This window comes from Myxocyprinus asiaticus, chromosome 4 (genome assembly GCF_019703515.2).
Source record: "Myxocyprinus asiaticus isolate MX2 ecotype Aquarium Trade chromosome 4, UBuf_Myxa_2, whole genome shotgun sequence".
Classification (NCBI taxonomy): Eukaryota; Metazoa; Chordata; class Actinopteri; order Cypriniformes; family Catostomidae; genus Myxocyprinus; species Myxocyprinus asiaticus.
Genome location: NC_059347.1, coordinates 8331321 through 8352685, shown reverse-complemented (window position 1 = coordinate 8352685; position 21365 = coordinate 8331321). Strand labels below are relative to the sequence as shown.

At 37.0% G+C, this 21365-nt stretch overlaps 1 protein-coding gene across 4 annotated transcripts in view; it reads left to right on the top strand.

The window, feature by feature from the left end:
- Positions 1 to 20719, top strand: part of LOC127437155 (ephrin type-B receptor 4a-like) — a 51940-nt gene extending 31221 nt beyond the window's left edge. For 2 of the 4 annotated variants that reach the window (XM_051691872.1, XM_051691903.1), the window contains exons 5-17: positions 766 to 921; positions 1817 to 2152; positions 2248 to 2372; positions 5179 to 5347; positions 5593 to 5692; positions 13809 to 13873; positions 13995 to 14108; positions 14350 to 14597; positions 14713 to 14928; positions 15154 to 15303; positions 16264 to 16457; positions 17701 to 17859; positions 19437 to 20719. In XM_051691872.1, the coding sequence (XP_051547832.1) occupies positions 766 to 921; positions 1817 to 2152; positions 2248 to 2372; positions 5179 to 5347; positions 5593 to 5692; positions 13809 to 13873; positions 13995 to 14108; positions 14350 to 14597; positions 14713 to 14928; positions 15154 to 15303; positions 16264 to 16457; positions 17701 to 17859; positions 19437 to 19545 (2141 nt within the window). In that variant the 3' untranslated portion in view covers positions 19546 to 20719. The remainder of the gene's footprint in view (positions 1 to 765; positions 922 to 1816; positions 2153 to 2247; positions 2373 to 5178; positions 5348 to 5592; positions 5693 to 13808; positions 13874 to 13994; positions 14109 to 14349; positions 14598 to 14712; positions 14929 to 15153; positions 15304 to 16263; positions 16458 to 17700; positions 17860 to 19436) is intronic. The other 2 variants (XM_051691882.1, XM_051691892.1) reach the window with 2 other exon arrangements.
- Positions 20720 to 21365: the final 646 nt, after the last annotated feature.

Genomic DNA, 21365 nt, shown 5'->3' with positions numbered 1-21365 from the left:
TTTGAAGCCGATCAGGGCTGAGAGCTTATGAGGACTTATTCAGACTATAGACTTTTTTCTGTTATTTATCATTTCTTCTTCTCCGTGTAGAAACAGACATCAAAACATAATAATGAAGCATTTGATTTTACCTAGTATGAATATTATTTTCAGCTTAAAATAGGCAAACAGTGTAGATTTAAGACATCTGCCATCATGATATCTGTATCGGGCAATTTTCGATATCGGTACGTCCCTAGTACATACAGTATCCTCAGCTCAAGACACAGATACTTATGTAAAGAGAGTGAAGAATGGCATCTTTGTGTCTGTATAGTTCATCAGAGGGCTAATTAGAAACAACTTCATCCTTCAGTCTGAACAGTCACACAAATACATTGTAGAAACGTGACACACAAACAATCTGTCAAAGCAATGTAAAGCCCCTTTAACAAGGAGGATAATTCAGACCGTATGTTTTAGTCTGAGTGAAACTGATGTTAATCTGATCCAGATGTGGAGAATTGGTTTTGAAATGAAAATGGTCAGGCAAACCCATCTGTAAGCACATCTCGTGAGACTTGGCATTCGTGTATGTGTGTAGTGATGGATTTGAGTCAGTTTTGTACATCTCACATTGGAGAAAAAGACTGAAGATTGAAATGTTTGAATGTGAGCGTGGTATACAGTATATGCTGAAATTGTGATTTAGAGACTAAACAGGTTGATGAATATGATAATATTTTAAATCCTGTTATGTTGAACTCTCTCTCTTTGTGTGTGTAGCGTGTCTTGCTGGTCATTTTAAGATGGGTTTTGGTGCCGACCCATGTACTGCGTGTCCTGATTCCAGTCACACAGGAGAGACAGGCTCCGCCTCATGTGTTTGTCGCCCTGGTTACCACCGCGCCCCCACCGACAGTCCAGATACACCCTGCACACGTGCGTACAATTCAAAAACACACACACCTTTCCTTTCATGTGTTTGGGAACTCTCCTGTTCTGTACACACCCTTTCCATTATCTTCCTTTTTTCCAGGTCTTGTCTGCTTGCTTTTACTTTTAATCCACTGGGTTCAGTTGAAAAAATATTCTAGGCTATTTTTACCTTAATGTCCATTAATAATATTGGTAAAGCATTGTGTACATGGAGCATACTTTGCCTACAGGAGTAACCGTCTTAAATGTATACACAGCAGTTCCTCCGCTTAGAAAAATGGTCCCACTTCGAAAGGAGGATTTAGACTTCTCAAATAGCTCAAGTCACACACATCACTGTGCATAAGGATTAAAATAAGTGCATTAAATACAAGCTTCACGCTTCTGCTTTTAAACCTTCCAGTACACTTGTCCCATATGCTTTGACTGAAAGTGCATTCATTTAAAATTTTCATTGAACAACATGCCACACATGCAGTACATTGAAATTAAGTTGAAAATAACCATGGAATATTCCTTAAAATTCACAGGCTCTGTGTATCACACTGTATCAGCGTTTTGAGTTATAGAATATTTATTAATTATTCAATACAGAACAAACTATGCACAGGTTATTGCAATTGGCTGATCTGTAACGTAATCAAAATTGTAACAATGTAAACCATAAAAGTAACTGCATTCTGATTACACACATTTTAAAATGTAATCTACTTACAAGTACTTTATTTTTGTAATTGATTATGCAGTCCAGATTACATGTAATCTGTTACTCCCCAACACTGTTGACTAATGAGTATAAACTATTTCATATTTTGTTGTCCTCGTGGAAGATTGTGCATATCAGCTGAGATGTAGTTTAGATAAATTAACTGTGTTTGTTCTGTATTTTTTTGTTCAGGTCCTCCCTCGACCCCACGCAGTCTCGTTCCTCAGGTTAACGACACATCTCTCACGCTGGAATGGAGTGAACCGCTAGACAGCGGTGGTCGTTCGGACCTCACCTACAGTGTGGAGTGCCGTATGTGTTTGATGCCCGGGAGCCCGTGCACCCCCTGCGGCGATGGCTTGAACTACCGCCCGTCTCAGTCTGGGATCCTTGGACGGCGGGTCAGCATTTGGGGTCTGCGGCCTCGCACCACCTACAGCTTTACAGTGATGGCCCTCAACGGGGTCTCCTCTCTGAGTGTGCAGTGGCCCGCGGGCGAGACTATTAACATCACCACCAGCCCCAATGGTAAGAGAGTGAGAATGAGTAAATAGATGAATGAAATGTTGTGAGAGTTGAGTATAGCTTGTTATGTTTGCTCATATATGTGTTATGTTGTACAGTTCCGGTGCTGGTGTCTGGTTTGAGGAAGAACACCGCTACAGAATCCAGTCTAACGCTGCACTGGGCCACACCCACCCAAACCCACTACAGCATACTACAGTATCAGCTGCGCTACTGTGAAAAGGTAAACAACTACTACGCTATACTTTGCTACTACTCCATACTAGATTACTGTACACTATACTACACCACAACACTATACTGCTCCATACTACATGACATACAGTAGCACTACACTACTCTATAGTATACAACACTATACTACACTTTAAAATGCAATCTAACATTGTACATCTCTACACTCAACACTATACTGCTCTGTACAACACTATCAAACACTACTATAAATGCTATACAATACTACATTGTACTACTCTATAAAATACTACACTGCACTACTCAATACTTTACTTCACTGTACTCCTCTACGCGAATCAACATTAAAGTATATTATAGATCTCTGAACAAAAATAATGAAATATACACCACTATACTACTCTACTCTACTACTATATACTCTAGCACAATCAAACACTATAGTATAACATGCTATGCAATACTATACTAAACTACTCTGTACTATACTACACTGTTCGACTTTATACTACACTATACTACTGTCTGCCACACTGCCACTATTCTAAACCATACTATATTACTCTACATTATAAAACACACTTTACTACACTATATAGCATTTCACTACTTTCTAGTGTACGACACTGTACTACAGTACACTATAAAATGCTATCTGACATTTAATACTTAACAACACTATGCTACTCTATACTACACTATCAAACACTATACTGTAAATGCTATACAATACTATGCTAATTTATACAATACTGCATTATTCAACCATATACTACTCTATACTACTCTATGCTACACTGACTTGAAACTACACAATACTGTATTATTCTATAAAACACTATACTACTCTGAATTACGCTATACAGCACTAGGCTATAGTATATGACACTATACTACACTATAAGATGCTTTATACTATATTACTCTGCACAATACTATCAAATACTATACTGTAAAATGCTATGCAATTCTACGGTAATTTGATCTATACTATACTGCACTATACTACTTTATACTACACTATACTACTCTATGCCATACTGACGCTCTACTACACCATACTGTATTACTCTACACCAGGGGTCGGCAACCTATGGCACACATGCCAACATTGGCACGCGGAGAGGTAATCACTGGCACGCCAGCAATTGCAAGAGTGGAGTAGACTATTTTATTTATATAAATTCCACACCTGCATTCCAATCTACATCTTGATGAAAACAGCCAGGAAACCAGGAAAATAAAAAATGGCACTCCATGTCAAAAAGTTTGCCGACCCCGGCTCTACACTATAAATCACCATACTACTCTATACTGCACAATGACACTATACTGCACCATACAGTATTACTTTACTTATAAAACACTGTACTACTCTTTACTACACTATACAACACTATACTATTCTATACAAAACCATTGACCACTATACAATACTACACTAAACTACTCAATACTATACTGCATTATACAACTTTATACTACACTATACCACTCTAGCTACACTATGACACTATACTACACCATACTGTATAACTCTATAAATCACCATACTGCTCTATTCTACAATATGACACTGTACTACACCATACAATATTACTTTACATTATAAAACACTATACTACTCTTTCCTACACAACACAATGCTATACTACTATACAACACCATCAAACACTATACAATACTACACTAAACTACTTAATACTATACTGCATTATACAACTTTATACTACACTATACCACTCTATGCTACACTATGACACTATACTATACCATACTGTATTACTCTACACTATAAAACACTATACTACTCTGTAGTACACTATGACATTATACTACACCATACAGTATTACTTTTAATTACAAAATACTATACTACTCTTTACTACACTATACAGTGTTATACAATGGTATAAAACACTATACTACTCTGTACAACACCATCTATACGATACAGCCATCTACACACTGTACAATACTACACTAAACTACTCTACAATATACTGCACTATACAACTTTATCTTACACTATACCACTCTATGCTACACTATGACACTATACTACACCATACTATATTACTCTACACTATAAAACACTATACTGCACTATACAGCACTATACAGCACTACACTGCACTATACTATTCAATACACTATACTACACAACTCCTGTACTTTACAACACTATACTACTCTATACAACACTATCAATCATTACACTAAACTACTCTACACTAAACAACACTAGAGTATATTATAGTACTTTGAACAGAAGTAAGATACAATATGTCACTACACTATGAAATACTACACAAACCCTACACTGTTACTACATAAATACAACACTATTCCATACACAATACTACTTTACAGTATAAAACACTATACACTAAATTACACTGTAAAACACTATACTACTCTACTACACTTCACTAAACTACTCTTCTATACTACACTGTACTAGACCAGTGTATTCTTTGTATCAGACTGAAGACATGTAAATTGCTCATACTGCAGTCAGCATTATTTTATAACTCTGTTTCCTTTGCTCTTCTCGGCTTGAAATATTGTTTGTTGAGTCTATTTTTTTGAGCTCCCCTATTTCTCTCTCTCTCTCTCCCTCCTCCCTCGCTTTCTCCAGTTTTCTCTCCACTTGTGTTTTATTGATCGCTGTCTTTTGCACATCTGTTCTCTGTTTACATTACCACAAACCTGCCAGGCTAATTAACAATTAATGCATTCAAATAGCTTGCAACAGCAGTTGAAGAATCAAATAAATGATTTTAATGGTAAATACTGGTGTGTGTGTGTGTGTGTGTGTGTTCTTTTAAAAGGAGCGTGGTTCGGAGGAGAACTTATGTCATTATACGGAGAGCGATGTCAACCATGTTGTTTTGAGCGACTTGCGCAGGGCGACGCAATATGAGGTTCAAGTCCGCGCTCGCACATTGGCCGGCTACGGCAGCTTTGGTCAAGCTGTCGTCTTTCGAACCCTTCCTGATGGTAAGGAACGTTCCAGACTGCACATGGAGGAGGTTGGGGGGGGTAGCTCTGTGTTGTGGTAATTTATTAGTGACCACCTCTTTTATGGCCCTCGAGTTTTGTTTGAGAAAGCATTTTATTGATTTTTTTTCTCCTCCTTGAGCAGATCAAAGTAAAAAAATAGTTTTATTGTATTGCACCTTTTTGCTGTTTTTAAGCCCTCTCTCTCACTCCGGCTGTCTACCTCTTTCTCTCTGTTTTCCTAGAAGATGATTCCTCGTCTCCGCTGCTTTTGACTGGAGTGCTTATTGCAATGGGCATGCTGCTACTTATAATCGTCATTGCTGCTGCGATCTACTATGTAAGGTAAAACATGACACACACATGAAATAAAGAGTGTGAGGCTGTTATAATGGACAAATGCACCATGAGAAGCTGAAAGCTCCGGAGATTTCCGCAGAATTTAAGTGGATGTCATTCAGAATGTTTTACAAATCTCCTGCCCTTTGCGTGTTGCTTCATGGAACATTTTGGCTATTTTGATTATGCTGTCGGCTGCCAACAGTGCAGTACTCTCAGCCTCATTTAACACATCGTACACTGTTTAAAAATTAAGTATACAGTGCATCCGGAAAGTATTCACAGCGCTTCACTTTTTCCACATTTTGTTATGTTACAGCCTTATTCTAAAATGGATTAAATTAATTATTTTCCTCAAAATTCTACAAACAATACCCCATAATGACAATGTGAAAGTAGTTTGTTTGAAATCTTTGCAAATTTATTAAAAATAAAAAACAAAAAAATATTACATGTACATAAGTATTCACAGCCTTTGCTCAATACTTTGTTGAAGCACCTTTGGCACCAATTACAGCCTAAAGTCTTTTTGAGTATGATGCTACAAGCTTGGCACACCTATTTTTGGGCAGTTTCTCCCATTCTTCTTTGCAGGACTTCTCAAGCTCCATCAGGTTGGATGGGGAGCATCGGTGCACAGCCATTTTCAGATCTCTCCAGAGATGTTCAATCGGGTCAAGTCTGGGCTCTGGCTGGGTCACTCAAGGACATTCACAGAGTTGTCCCGTAACCACTCTTTTGTTATCTTGGCTGTGTGCTTAGGGTTGTTGTCCTGTTGGAAGATGAACCTTCACCCCAGTCTGAGGTCCAGAGTGCTCTGGAGCAGGTTTTCATTAAGGATGTCTCTGTACATTGCTGCGTTCATCTTTCCCTCGATCCTGATTAGTCTCCCAGTTCCTGCTATTGGTATTGGTGGTATTGGCCAGGTGATGAGCGGTGCCTGGTTTCCTCCAGACATGACACTTGCCATTCAGGCCAAAGAGTTCAATCTTTGTTTCTCATGGTCTGAGAGTCCTTCAGGTGCCTTTTGGCAAACTCCAGGCGGGCTGTCATGTGCCTTTTACTGAGGAGTGGCTTCCGTCTGGCCACTTTACCATACAGGCCTGATTGGTGGAGTGCTGCAGAGATGGTTGTTCTTCTGGAAGGTTCTCCTCTCTCCACAGAAAAAACGCTGGAGCGCTGTCAGAGTGACCATCGGGTTCTTGGTCACCTCCCTGACTAAGGCCCTTCTCCACCGATCGCTCAGTTTGGCCGGGCGGCCAGCTCTAGGAAGAGTCCTGGTGGTTCCAAACTTCTTCCATTTACGGATGATGGAGGCCACTGTGCTCATTGGGACCTTCAATGCTGCAGAAATGTTTCTGTACCCTTCCCCAGATCCGAGCCTCGATACAATCCTGTCTCGGAGGTCTACAGACAATTCCTTGGACTTCATGGCTTGGTTTGTGCTCTGACATGCACTGTTAACTGTGGGACCTTATATAGACAGGTGTGTGCCTTTCCAAATCATGTCCAATCAACTGAATTTACCACAGGTGGACTCCAATCAAGTTGTAGAAACACCTCAAGGATGATCAGTGGAAACAGGTTGCACCTGAGCTCAATTTTGTGTGTCATGGCAAAGGCTGTGAATACTTATGTACATGTGATTTGTTTCGTTTTTTATTTTTAATACATTTGCAAAGATTTCAAACAAACTTCTTTCACATTGTCATTATGGGGTATTGTTTGTAGAATTTTGAGGAAAATAATGAATTTAATCCATTTTGGAATAAGGCTGTAACATAACAAAATGTGGAAAAAGTGAAGCACTGTGAATACTTTCCGGATGCACTGTAATTGTTTTCGATCTTCAAATACTTCTCCTATCCATGTTTAACCTCCCGAGACGCCAGCGTGACTGCTGTGTGCATTTTCCATTTCCCTTTTTGATTTGTTACTAGTAGCACCTAATAAATAAGCAAAAAAAGCAGGACTGAGTTGTGAAATTTTAAATAATACCAAGCTATAACAAGTCAGATTTTTTAAATCAAATTGTTTATTATGTTTCCAGGAGTGTTGGTTATTCATGTTTTTGAGACGTTAGACATTGCAGCTAATTTTCTATAAAGCTGAATAAACCATTCTTATTCAAAGTAATGTTCAGCATCATCCAATCACTGCCAACCATGTTAAAATAAAATTTTGCATTATAAAATTCTGAATCTATGTACTGATTATCATTGTCCCATGTCTACCAAACATTTTGAGTGATCCAAACATCATCTGCAGCCTGAAACTGAACTTTTGGTGGATTTTAGGAGTGAATGCACTTAGCTGCATAGAAAGTTATAGGATGCACCCTTGCTCCCTGTTTAGTGAATGGCTTAACCTCCAGTGTGCTGCATGTCTGCACTGGTCTCAGAACAGTTCGAAATGCACCTTATTTCGCGTTTATCAGCGTGCTGACACGTGAAAAACGAATGGAGTTTTTAAAGCGGCATATCAAACAAAACTAGAGATGCTACTCTTTACAACCAAACAGGTTTCAATGAAAAAACTTAAAGGTTTCTTACCAGAGGCACTTTTGTTGTCGCTGCGCCCATAGAAGCGCGTCACGGAAATCGACATCATGCTGTTGTCACGTGATGCGGTGCACCAGAAGTTTAATCCTTAAATGATAGTGTAGAGTCTTGTGAACAGTATTCAGTCGGTTTAAATTTAAATTATGTGTTGCTATATCGAAGCCAAAATACAACGTCCACACATGTGGATGCGGGGTCGCACGAGGTTAAAGTCAACACGAAATCTAAATTGACCCTATTTACTTTCTATTACACCTTCTATTATACTATTACACATTCCTGCACGTTATTCCAAATAATAAATGTTTGTCTTCGTAATATTACCTCCCAGAACTGTCAGTAATGTAATTCATGGCATTTAATAAAAGAACCACATTTGCTTCAACTTCCATTTTCATTTCTGTTTTGCACTAATTTCCCCAGAAGTTGCGAATTTGTTCTCTTAAACACATGGGATGGAAACACTGCTTTACTCGCAAATTGTTTTTGTGATATTCCGATTTTGTGCATCAATTAAATTCACGACTTGGATGGAAACATAACTAATGTCCCTTGCTTTACGTACACTAGCCTGTATAAGATGAAAAACTTGACATACATTGAAGTGATCGAAGTCTCTGAATGGCTCTATTGAGTTATTTCAGCTGCATTAATGTGTGGGAACCAAGACAGAGAGAGAAGAAGAGGGAGCGTAGACAGGATGCAGTAGTCCCAGCCTAGACTCCACAGGCCAAATCAACAGAACAATAGCAGTGACCCTGGGGCAACACACACACACACACACTTCTTTAAGCTCTTACACGATGAACAACTTTTAGACATGCAAACTCAGATATTTCCATGGCACGTACACATGTATGCATAGCTAAGATTGTGGATCTGTATGTTTTCTGGGTTAAATACATTTGTGTCCAAAAGTCTGACACCACTCTGAAATTTGAGATTTTTCTATTTAAACATGTACAAAAATAAAATGTTTCAGGATTAAAAATCAAATCAAATCAATAAAAGTCACGATCTAAAATGAATAAGAAATATTTCAGATTCTCCACTATTTCTAGGTCACTAATCAAATAACAAAATTTGGCACATTAGCCATGTGAACTCATTTGAATGAAAGGTTTCCTTGCTTCCACTGAAGCACAAAAGATGCTCTAGAACATTCTCAAATCATGCTGGATAACTTTGATCATCGGGGTTTGCACAAACTTGTGAAGTCCATGCTAGCTCAAGATAAAATAATCAAGTACTTTAATTAGATTACAGTTACTTTTTATGGATTACATGATAACGTTTTTGATTACAAATCAGTGAATGGAAATAACTAGTGTGTAATTTACTATTATATTCCTAAATTTTAAAAAAGTGGTCTAAGCCAAAGCCAAAAATACGTGCGATAGGCCAGATAGCACTACATATATTTTAAGACAGTGTGGCCCTGTTCCTTATTTGCAGAAAGTAATCCAAAAGTAATCAGATTAATATACCTAAAAGTGTAATCTAAAAAAAATACATTACTGATTACAATTTTAGTCATGTACTTTGTAATCAGTATCAGATTACATTCCAGAAGTAACCTTCCCAACATTGGCTGTCATTGCAGCAAAAGGGGGCGTTTACTGAAATTCATGTTTCTTGTTTGTTTTTTAGTTCAACTTTTCACTCAAATTATCATGAGGATAATAGAATGTGTAATGACAAAACTTGGTATAAACTAGAAAAGAATGTAAAATAAAAAGTATTTTTATTAGTGGTCTCAGACTTTTGGAATCTTTTTTTTTTTAATTATTTGCATACATGTGTGTATATATATATATACACACATAGACACACAAACTTTCACACTCAGTTAAGCGGAGAGTCCCTACACTGAATCACACACACACAGGGAGCATCCGGTCCAGACCTGCCATCAGCACTGGGTGGGACAAATATGGCTATTTTAGTCCTGAGAAAGCAGAGAGACAGAAAATGTTTACTGTGCAAAGGTTGCTCTTTCATTTCTCAGTTAACCTGGAGTTTTAAGTTATGTCTCAGTTAAGTGTCAGATTTGTTTGTATATTTCTCTTACAATATGAGACGGATAAATAGAAACAATTTAGACAAAAGTTGATATACATTCAAGTCATTTTTATTTGTATAGCACTTTTCACAACACACATCGTTTCAAAGTAGCTTTACAGAAAATCATGCATTAACAGAAAATGAAAACTGTAATATCTATAAAGTCTTAGAATCATCATTGTGTAGTTTGATTAAATGGTTGTAAATTCTGTATAAAAATAAATAATTTAATAATAATTGTATTTAGAACCCCTGCGAGCAAGCTGAAGGTGACTGTGGCAAGGAACACAAAACTCCATAAGATGTTTAATGGAAAAAAATTACCTTGGGAGGAATGTAACAATGATAAAATGGGGCTAATATGATCATATTTCTTGGTTCTAGTCAGCACTCTGGCTGCTGCATTTTGAACCAGTTGAAGTTTGTTTATTGAACTTGCAGGACATCCTCCCAGTAATGCATTACAATAATCTAGTCTTGAGGTCATGAACGCATGAATGTGTTTTTTGGCATCAGCAACAAACAACATCAGTGTTGTAAATTAGCAATATTTCTGAGGTGGAAGAATGCTGTTCTACAAACACTGGAAATTAGATTTTCAAAGGACCTATTGGTATCAAATATAACACCTAAATTCTTCGCTGTAGAAGACGATGTAACAGTACATCCATTGAGAGTCAAATTATATTTTAGTGGCTTATTTTTAGAGGTTTTGGTCCAATAATTAGTACCTCTGTTTTGTCGGAATTGAGTAGAAGGAAATTTATGGCAATCCAATCTTTGATTTCATTGATACACGGCTAATTTGTAGAATTGTGAAATTTCATCGGGTTTCGAAAAAATGTAAAGTTGGGTATCATCAGCATAACAGTGGAAACTTATTCCACAATTCTTGATAATATCTCCCAGAGGAAGCATATATAAAGAGAAAAGCAGAGGCCCTAAAACTGATCCCTGTGGCACTCCATACTTAACTTTAGTTTGATTTGACAATTCCTCATTTACACAGACAAAGTGGTAGTGGTCTGCTAAATAGGACCTAAACCATGCTAATGCAAGTCCACAAATGCCAACATAATTCTCAAGCCTATTCAAGAGAATGTAAAGCCAGCACTAAGTTTTAAAAGCACTAGAAGAGAAATGCAGCCTCGATCAAATGATAAGAGCAAGTCATTTGTAACACTGATAAGTGCAGTCTCTGTACTGTGATGGGGCCTAAATCCTGACTGAAATTGTTTCTCTGTAGAAATTAACATAGTTGGGAGGACACTACGTTTTCTAGCATTTTCAACATAAACGGGAGATTTGAAATCGGTCTATTATTTTCCAGGATCAAGCTGTGGCTTCTTAATAAGCGATTTGGTAACTGCCATTTTAAAGTTGTCCTAAGGATAGCGAGGAGTTAATAATATTAAGAAGAGGTTCCGAGATTACAAGGAATATTTCTATTAAGAGCTTAGTTGGTACTGGATCAAACATATATACGAATATCTGGTTCAGTTGAGGCTTTATTCCTAACCAATTTAGTCACAGTACTGAATAAACACCTAGGATTGTTGTGGTTATTTTTTATGAGTTTGCTAAAATATGCTGACCTGGCAGCTTTTAGTGCCTGTCTGTAGCTACAGACATTATGCTTCCATGCACCGCAAAATACCTTTAATTTTGTATTCTTCCACTTGCGCTCCATTTTCTAAGCTGCTCTCTTGAGAGCATGCGTGTGATCATTGTACCATGGTGCAGGGCTTTTTTCTTTAATTTTCTTTAATCGAAGAGGGGCAACACTATCAAGAGTGCTAGAGATGACTATTTATATTTTCTGATATTTTTCTTCTAGACTTTTTGGCTTACTGAGTATATGAGATAAATCTGGAAGATTATTAGTGAGGCTATCTTTAGTGGTCGAAAGAATAGTTCTACCTGAATGATAGTGTGGTGTAGATTGAGTAACATTAGCTGATTGCAGCATACAAGAGATGAGGTAATGATCTGAGATGTCATCGCTCTGCGGCAGAATTTCTATATTATCAACATCAACTCCATATGACAGAATTAAATCTAGCGTATGATTATGGCGATGAGTTGGTCCTGTCACATATTGTCTGACTCCAAGAGAGTTGAGAATATCAATAAATGCTAATCCCAGTGTGTCATTTTCATTATCTATGTGAATGTTGAAGTCATCAACAATTAAAGCTCTATCCACAGTAACTACTAGATCTGATAGAAAATTAGCAAATTCACCAAGGAAATCAGAATACAGCCTGGCTGATCTATATACTATAGCAAGCGCAATGTATCTGACGGTGTCACATTAAGCATTATTAGTTCAAAAGACTTAAACTATCCTATCCTCTGAGTAACACCAAAAACTTCACTGTAAATTGCAGCAACACCTCCTCCTCAACCCTTCAGGCAAGGCTCATGTTTATAACAATAACCTGGGGGAGTAGATTCATTTACACTAATATATTCATCCGGTTTAAGCCAGGTTTCAGTCAAACAGAGCGTATCCAAACTATGATCTGTAATAATTAAATTTACAATTAGTGCTTTGGTTGAAAGAGATCTAAAGTTTAGTAGCCCTACCTTTATATGATGTTTATCTTCTATTTTTTTTATTATTTTCAGTTTTACATTACCATACAGTAAGATTATAGGGCTATATAAATGAATGTGGATGGCATTTCTCAAATAATTTGCACACTTTGGTATCTTGACAAATCAGAGCACACATTATTTTGGCATTGTTGAGATCTCCTCCAAAACTTCTCTGATAAAGACACATTTGGGGGCTTTTTCTCTGGAGAAAAATCTTAGACGCTGTAGACTGAAACAAACATCTCCATTTGGTCTCCATTTAATCTCACTGCTGTCTATAGGAGAAACAGTTCATATATTACAGATGTCTTTTTTTACTGTGGGGTGGCAGCTAAAAACAAAAGTTCTCTGAATACAATTGGGAGCTAAAAGCAAGTGTTCACAAGTCTAAAAGAAATAGCTGGAATGAGAATGACAAAGTGTGTAAAAGAGACAGGAAAATAGAGAACAAGAGGAACGAGGTGAACAGGATCGAGCAGCTCGAGTAATTTAAGACATTTTTTCCTTGTATGATACACTGTGAAATGAACTGAATAAGGAAGCAGAGCCTGAGGTAGGCACAGACACTGGAAGAGGAAGAATGGGGAGGAGTGAGGGATTTGGTGTGTGCATTCACTTCATTCTTTGCTCAGGGTATGAAAACACGAGACAAAATGTGGAACATGTCTAGCACAAAGCCTTACACCATGTCCTTACTGTGCACGACAAGTTGCTAACTTTTCAACAGCCAGGCATGACATGACAAGCTGGTTAAAACAAAAACACATTAAAAAGATTAACATGGAAGAGCTTATCACGAAGGAATTATGGCTTGTCTCTTTATCACGTCTCGACTGGATGGTTTCCGCTTTGCTGCTTGCAGACATTAATATACACAATGCTTTCTCTGTTCACAGGAAGCAAAATCTCTCCAAAGATCCAGAACTGAGCGACAAAAATGGTCAGTATCTCATGGGTCAAGGTGAGTAATACAACTTGCACACAACATCTTATTATAATAGTGCAATCTGGTTTATTTATAACCGTTTTTTTCATTGACAAAGATGTTGTTTAGTGATTGACTTTTTTTTTATCTCTCTAAGGAATGAAAGTTTACATCGATCCATTCACTTACGAAGACCCTAACGAGGCGGTGAGAGAGTTCGCTAAGGAGATTGATGTCTCTTTTGTCAAAATCGAGGAGGTTATTGGGGCAGGTAAGTCTACCTCCCTCCCATTTTGAGGAATAGTACAGTACTGCCATGTCCTAACAAATTGCGATGCAACAAGTTTACTGGGCAAGTCATTTTTCTGTCCATGTTGAAAGCAAAATCTCAGCCAATCATAATGTACAGCTATATGGTGCAGGATTTTGAACGATTGAGATTTTACTGTGGATGGGGCTGCCCAGCTCAAAGCAAAGTCCTTAAATCAAATCCTTGGGTTTGCTGTTCTCAGGTGAGTTTGGCGAGGTATGCCGGGGAAGGCTTAGGATTCCGGGTAAGAAGGAGAACTATGTTGCCATCAAGACCCTTAAGGGTGGATACACCGACAAACAGAGACGGGACTTCCTGTCAGAGGCGTCAATCATGGGCCAGTTCCAGCACCCCAACATTATCCACCTGGAGGGCATTATAACAGCCAGCTGCCCAGTCATGATCCTCACAGAGTTCATGGAGAACGGAGCTCTGGATTCCTTCCTGAGAGTAAGTATGCATAGTATGTAGTAGTTCATATGTTTGTTTACATCAGTGTCCATCTCATTGACTGTCGTCGGCCAGCATACAGCTGTATCTTTATCGTATTTGTCTTTCTCTACAGCTAAATGATGGGCAGTTTACACCAATACAGTTAGTCGGTATGCTGCGTGGCATTGCATCAGGCATGAAATATCTTTCTGAAATGAGCTACGTGCATCGTGACCTGGCAGCACGGAATATTCTAGTCAACAGTAATCTGGTGTGCAAAGTGTCCGACTTCGGTCTGTCGAGGTTCCTGCAAGAGAATTCATCTGACCCCACTTACACCAGCTCGCTGGTAAGAACAAGCACATATAAGTTGTTGAGTACATCCCAGACTTACTTGCTTGAACAACCATGCATGCACTATTAGCTGAATATTTTAGGGAAAAATACAAGGAAGCATTTCTTGAGATACAAATATTGTGGTTTATCCCAGTTATCCCAAATTTAAATTCAAGTCTATCCTAATTTCTCATTGTATATTGGAACAGAATTGATCATACTGTCCTGCTTATTTCAGGGTGGTAAAATTCCAATACGCTGGACAGCACCTGAGGCAATCGCTTTCCGTAAATTTACCTCTGCATCCGACGTCTGGAGTTATGGAATTGTCATGTGGGAAGTGATGTCATTTGGAGAGCGACCATACTGGGACATGAGTAACCAGGATGTAAGTGTTTATAATCGTTGGCATTTTAATGTCACTACATTTGTTTTACATTGTGACCATTTTACTTAAAATTGAACTAGGGATACACTGATACAGAAATTTTGTCCAGTACCAATAATTATGTTTTGCTTTGGCTGATAACCAATATGTTTGCAGATACTGGTTGAGTTTCTATCTAGAATTTGACATGTTTTGAGTAAAATCACCATTAAAACTCTTTTTTTTATTGAACTTTGTCCAGTTCCAATAAGTATGTTTTGCTTTGGCCGATAACCGATATGTTTGCCGATACTGATTGAGTTTCAATCTAGAATTTGACATGTTTTAAGTAAAATACCCATTGAAACTATTTTTTTATTGAACTCGGTATAAATTGATACAGAAATTGTGTCCAATTTCGATAATTATGTTTGTTTTGGCTGATAACTGATATGTTTGCTGATATTGATTGAGTTACAATCTAGATTTTACATGTTTTGAGTAAAATCACCATTAAAACTATTTTTTATTGAACTTTGTCCAGGTCCGATAAGTATGTTTTGTTTTGGCCGATAACTGGTATGTTTGCTGATATTGATTGAGTTTCAATCTAGATTTTACATGTTTTGAGTAAAATCACCATTAAAACATTTATTTTAGTTGATTTTGTTTACTAGGGATACACTGAGACAAATATATTTGTCCAATACCGATAGTTTGTTTTGGCCGCTAACTGTTTACCGATATTGATATTCTGCAAGTAAAATCAAGAAATTTGTATGTACACCATAAAATATGTTTTTTTTTTTTTTTACATTGCTTCCAATAACGGCTTAATCAGACCAATAGATCATTTAAAAAAGCTACCGATATTTTCACCTATATGTCATGCATGCCTTGAACATATTCATCTCATTTGTTCACTTTCATCCTCCCCTCATTAACTTACAATTATTCAATATCTTTTTTTTACTCAATCAGGTGATTAATGCCATTGAGCAGGATTATCGGTTGCCGCCGCCACCTGACTGTCCCACATACCTACACCAGCTGATGCTGGATTGCTGGCAGAAGGAGCGCACAGCTAGACCACGCTTCGCAAACATTGTCTCTGCACTTGACAAGCTGATTCGCAATCCAGCCTCACTAAAAATCACCGCCCAAGAGGGGGCAGGGTAAGTTGGGGGGAAAAAAATCAACTTTTACAATGGACAATAAAAGGAAAAACACCAAACTGTCCATTCATTTCTTGGCTACACAACCTATGTAGTTCATAATATGAAAAATAAGTCCCTTTCTGTCATTGTAGCTACATGGTTCATGCTATAACACCTCAGCACGACCTACATTCTTTAAACTCTTATCTGTAAGTGGTACAAATAGTAGTCGACTAATGTGGGTTTTTTAATGGCCGAAGATGGGATCGATATCTAGAGAACATGGTAGCCGATATAATGCTAACATGTATAATTAAGTTCAGTGATAACTGTTAAGATGTACTCAAAATTGCTGAATTAAAAAAAAAAACACACACACACACTTATTTTACATTATGTACCCAAAATTCACCCAAAAAAAAAAAGAAAAAAAAGTGCATTATCTATTTTACAAGACTGTCATTAGATTTTGGAACTGACACCCCTGTGACGCCCTACTGTATCTTATGCCCACTTTTGTTAATCTAACAGGGTACACCTAGATATCAGATACAGATGCAGATAATCTCAAAATGGCCAAATATTGGCAGATTAATCTTTATATTGTTCTTGTCAAAGTATTGTATTTTCACTCTACAAAACAGCCTGTATATACAGTAAGCCAGCAATTAAATGTAGCAATGTTGTTGCCGTTAAACTGCAAATAGTTAATTGACCTAACACAATAATTCTGATGAAAATGATGTTCATCTATTGGATGTTAAATGTAGATGTTGAATTATCCGTTGTTCATTGAAATTCTATATGTAATGCCAAAACAATCACTGTAATAGAATTACTTGAAAAATTTTAGTTAAAGAGTCGCTTCGTCACAGATAATTGGATTACAGTAATGTATTATACCATTACTGCTTGTCAATCAAGAACAATGCAGTTCCTGTTCTAGTTTCAGTCACGTGCCTTTCTGTCCGTCATTTCTTTAACTCGGCTCGCGTCTGCACGGCATGGCCTCCTGTATGTTAGTTCTGCCCCTGCCCTCTCAGCATGTTGGCCTGTCAGTCTGTCAATCAGAACTGCTCAGTATGGCCACATGTTTGTCCGTCACATTCTTGCCCCACCCTTCCCCCAGGGTAAGACTGTCAAACCCAAGCTCTTACTTGCTGGCTTTGTACAACTGTGTATCTTCAGGCCAGCTCAAGACAGCACCTTAATGTGGGTAATTACATGCAGTTTAACACCCCTGTTTCTCTGTCTCTCTCAGCCCCTCTCACCCTCTGTTAGACCAGCGCTCCCCTCTAACGGCCTCATCCTGTGGGACAATAGGTGACTGGCTCAGGGCCATTAAGATGGAGCGCTACGAGGAGAGTTTTCTACAGGCTGGATACACGTCCATGCAGCTACTCGCCCACATCACCACAGAGTGAGTTAAGACTAGATCACAATATTTATTGTTTGTCCAACATACATACTGGAGCATATAAATTATATAAATACAAAAGAACTACAAGGAAGATGTTCAAGAAGAAAAAATGATATAAATAATTATTTTTCTAATTCAAGATTAAAAATTAAATTATATTCACTGTCATATAAATAAATATTAATGGTTGTGAAGTATTAAAAGTCCCTTCATTTTTAAGTTCAATGTTCACAATCAGAATGTACATATTTAAGTCAACATGAAATGAAAATGAACCCCTTTTTACTTTCTGAATACATATTCTTCTGGTCTTATCGTGAACAATTAATTGATGTGCATTGTTCTAAAGAAATTTTTTTTTTGACTTTATTTTATTTATTATTTGTCAACCATACCTACTGACACAAATAAGAAATAAATAACTAAATTACAAGGAAGATTAAAAAAGTAATATTAAGGTTAATAAATGCTATATAAATAAATAATAATAGTTGCTAAACAATAAGTCAGTTAATTAATTAATTAATTTTTAAGTTCAATTTACATATTTTTTTCTATATAGTATATATATAATGATTTACAAGTAATAATTAAATACTACTTCATATAAACGTAGAATACTGCTCTCTTCTATTAACTATCTACTTCCAATACATATTAAAGTCAACATTAATGAAAATCGAACCAGTGTACTAGAGATCGACTGATATTGGTTTTAATCACTGATACAATATTGATTATTTTTGTGTTTAAGTGTCCGAAAACCGATTTTTAATTCTTGTTTTATTTCTGATTTAAGGCACAATAACAACTTAATCATTTATCGCTATCCTCCGAAGGTAAATAGCCTGCTTTACAAAATTAATAATGTGCACAGTCTACAAAGAATTAAGTACTTTAAATAGCAATATACACTTGTTCAAAGCCCCTCACTTAATTAATTAATATGTCAAATTTAAAGTCTTTTGTGTCTACCTTTATAGGTAAACCCGATTTTAAAGAACCGATAACAGATTCAAAGGAAAAGTGTAAATATCGGTTAAAAATATCGGTCAAACTGATTATCGGTCTATCTCTACTATGCACTTTCCGAATGCACATTCCTTGTCTTTTTGTGAATGATTCATTGGTGCACATTATTACAAAAAAAAAAAAAATTTCTTTTGAAAAATGAAGAAATATGTTTTCCTTCGTAATCTCTAATCAAAATGTAATGACTTCCTGTACCTCTGAAACAACGTTCCTTTTTCGGCTGTCATAACTAACCCCTCTTATTTTTGGACCCCTTCCCTCAAACAGCTTTTTTCTTTTCTTTAAAAAACCACTTTTCTCCATCCAGTCAATTACCAATGGATAATGTTTTTTTCTCTTATTGAATATTCTTTATCACTTAGAAAATCTTCACATTATGGAAGTCAAATTTCATGCCATTTGAAGTTGACTGTCATGTTGAAGTATGTAAAAGAAAGTTTTCTGACAAAAATCATAAAACTTTCCTTTTAGTGTAAATGAGCTGGAAAGCCAACACAGAAGTTAAGGTCTAACTCTCTATGTTTTTTGCTTCTTCTATCTCTCAGGGATCTTTTGCGTTTGGGAGTGACTCTTGCTGGTCACCAGAAGAAGATTCTGTCCAGCATTGAAGCTCTTGGAATTCAAAACAAAACTCCAGGGAATGTGCTTTACTGAGCAGCCCATCACACACATTCACACACATGCAAACGCATATTGAGTTTGCTGGAGAACCTTTAAGTAACCTTCCACTCACTATCAGGAACATTTGTACTTCCTTTTTGTACCGGATCGCTTAAGGATCAAGAGTGCTTATTTGCTTCCAAGACTACCTAAAGGAGATCTGTCCAGGAACCAATCGGAACGATCACTGTAATACCACTAATATCACAAAACTACATTTGTGGTATCAAACGGGTTTCATGTGGATGTTACTTGCATCATTTCACCATTTTGGGGAGCCATACGGCATAATCCAAAAGAAAAGACTCGCTGTGACATCATATTGCAAATAATAATGTCATAGTATCTAATCGGTGATGTCACAATGCAATCTTCATGATCAAGGCAATGCTAAAGTATTTCCATTTTTGCAGAGTATTTTTCTAAAGGAGACTTTCATACTGAAGAGACTGAAAGAGGATAACGCGATATATATACGATGAGAAATATTACCTTTATAATGCAAGAATTTGGATATAAATATCATATTATTAATTATGATGTCTTGATTCTTCGTATTAAGAATGTGCCATGTGTGTATTCTTTGACAGACGCTCACATACAACATTTAAAAGTGCGTGTTGCAAGGAACACATATTTTGTTTTTAAACAATGCACTCTGTGTGTGGGAATGTGTAAAATAAGCACAATAGTCTTTAGCACTTTTTTAAGAGAGAGACATGAATGAGGTGGACCAAATATTCATGTTATACGTGCTTTTACAAACTCTGTCTCGCACACACACACACCACTTACATGTTTAAAGATCTGCAACACTGGATTGGCACTAAAAGCGACCAACTAAAAGACTGTCCGCTGTTTTGTAAGTGGCTGAAAGACTCAAAATGTCCTTTGAAGGAGTGCCATCATGTTTCGTTCATTATGGGAAATGTTGTGTTGGTTTGATTTATCAAAAAGTTTCAAAAGTCACCCTTTGATACCACACATTGCTTTCAGGGTTAGGAGGATTTGGTCTTCACATTGGAGATCCACAAAAACAAACCAGGGACATGATTATTTTGTTGCCTATTTTTTGTATAAATATAACTTGATTTATGTAAAAAGATTCATTTTCTGTTTCAGTGTAATCTGTGTTTCTGTTACAATAAATATAACACATTTTATTCTTTGGGGGGGTTTTATTGCTTTTTAGCTCTTTCTTGCATCTTTTTAAAGATTATACCTTTGGGCCGGTACGGTCCAGAATGTCATTCTGGCACCTTTGATTCCAAAAAGAAAATAAATGCTTGTTTGTCGATCCATCCCATTTTTTGTATTCTCCGATGCATTTTTTGTTTGATCCCCTTGAGACATTCCATCTCTATTTAGCAAGTATACTTGTTCAAAAATATTTCAAGCTCATTATGTTTCGCTCTAGTCAGTTGTGGACGCTGGTGAGGCAGAATACAAGAGCAGCACAAGACCGTGCGCTGCCGCATAGACACTTCTGTACCACGCCGTGGTCCGATCTCTGATTCATAGAAATCGCGTAATATGGAATAAACTGCTCACCTGTTTCTTAGATCCACTCATATGCAGTATCAATTTGCTTAGCTTCGTTAAAAAGCTGTATACATGAAGGGGTTTTGAATCAGGAATCAATCACATCCAAAGCGACATCAGATCAAAATATCATAGGCCTACAACTTCAGAACAAAAGACCACTTGACCAACACACTAGAAAAGGTTTCACTGTTATTTGTATATTGATGTGTACTCCATTTTTGTTGATTTCAGCATTTATTTTTATTTAGTGTTTTTATTTTCGTTTGGAT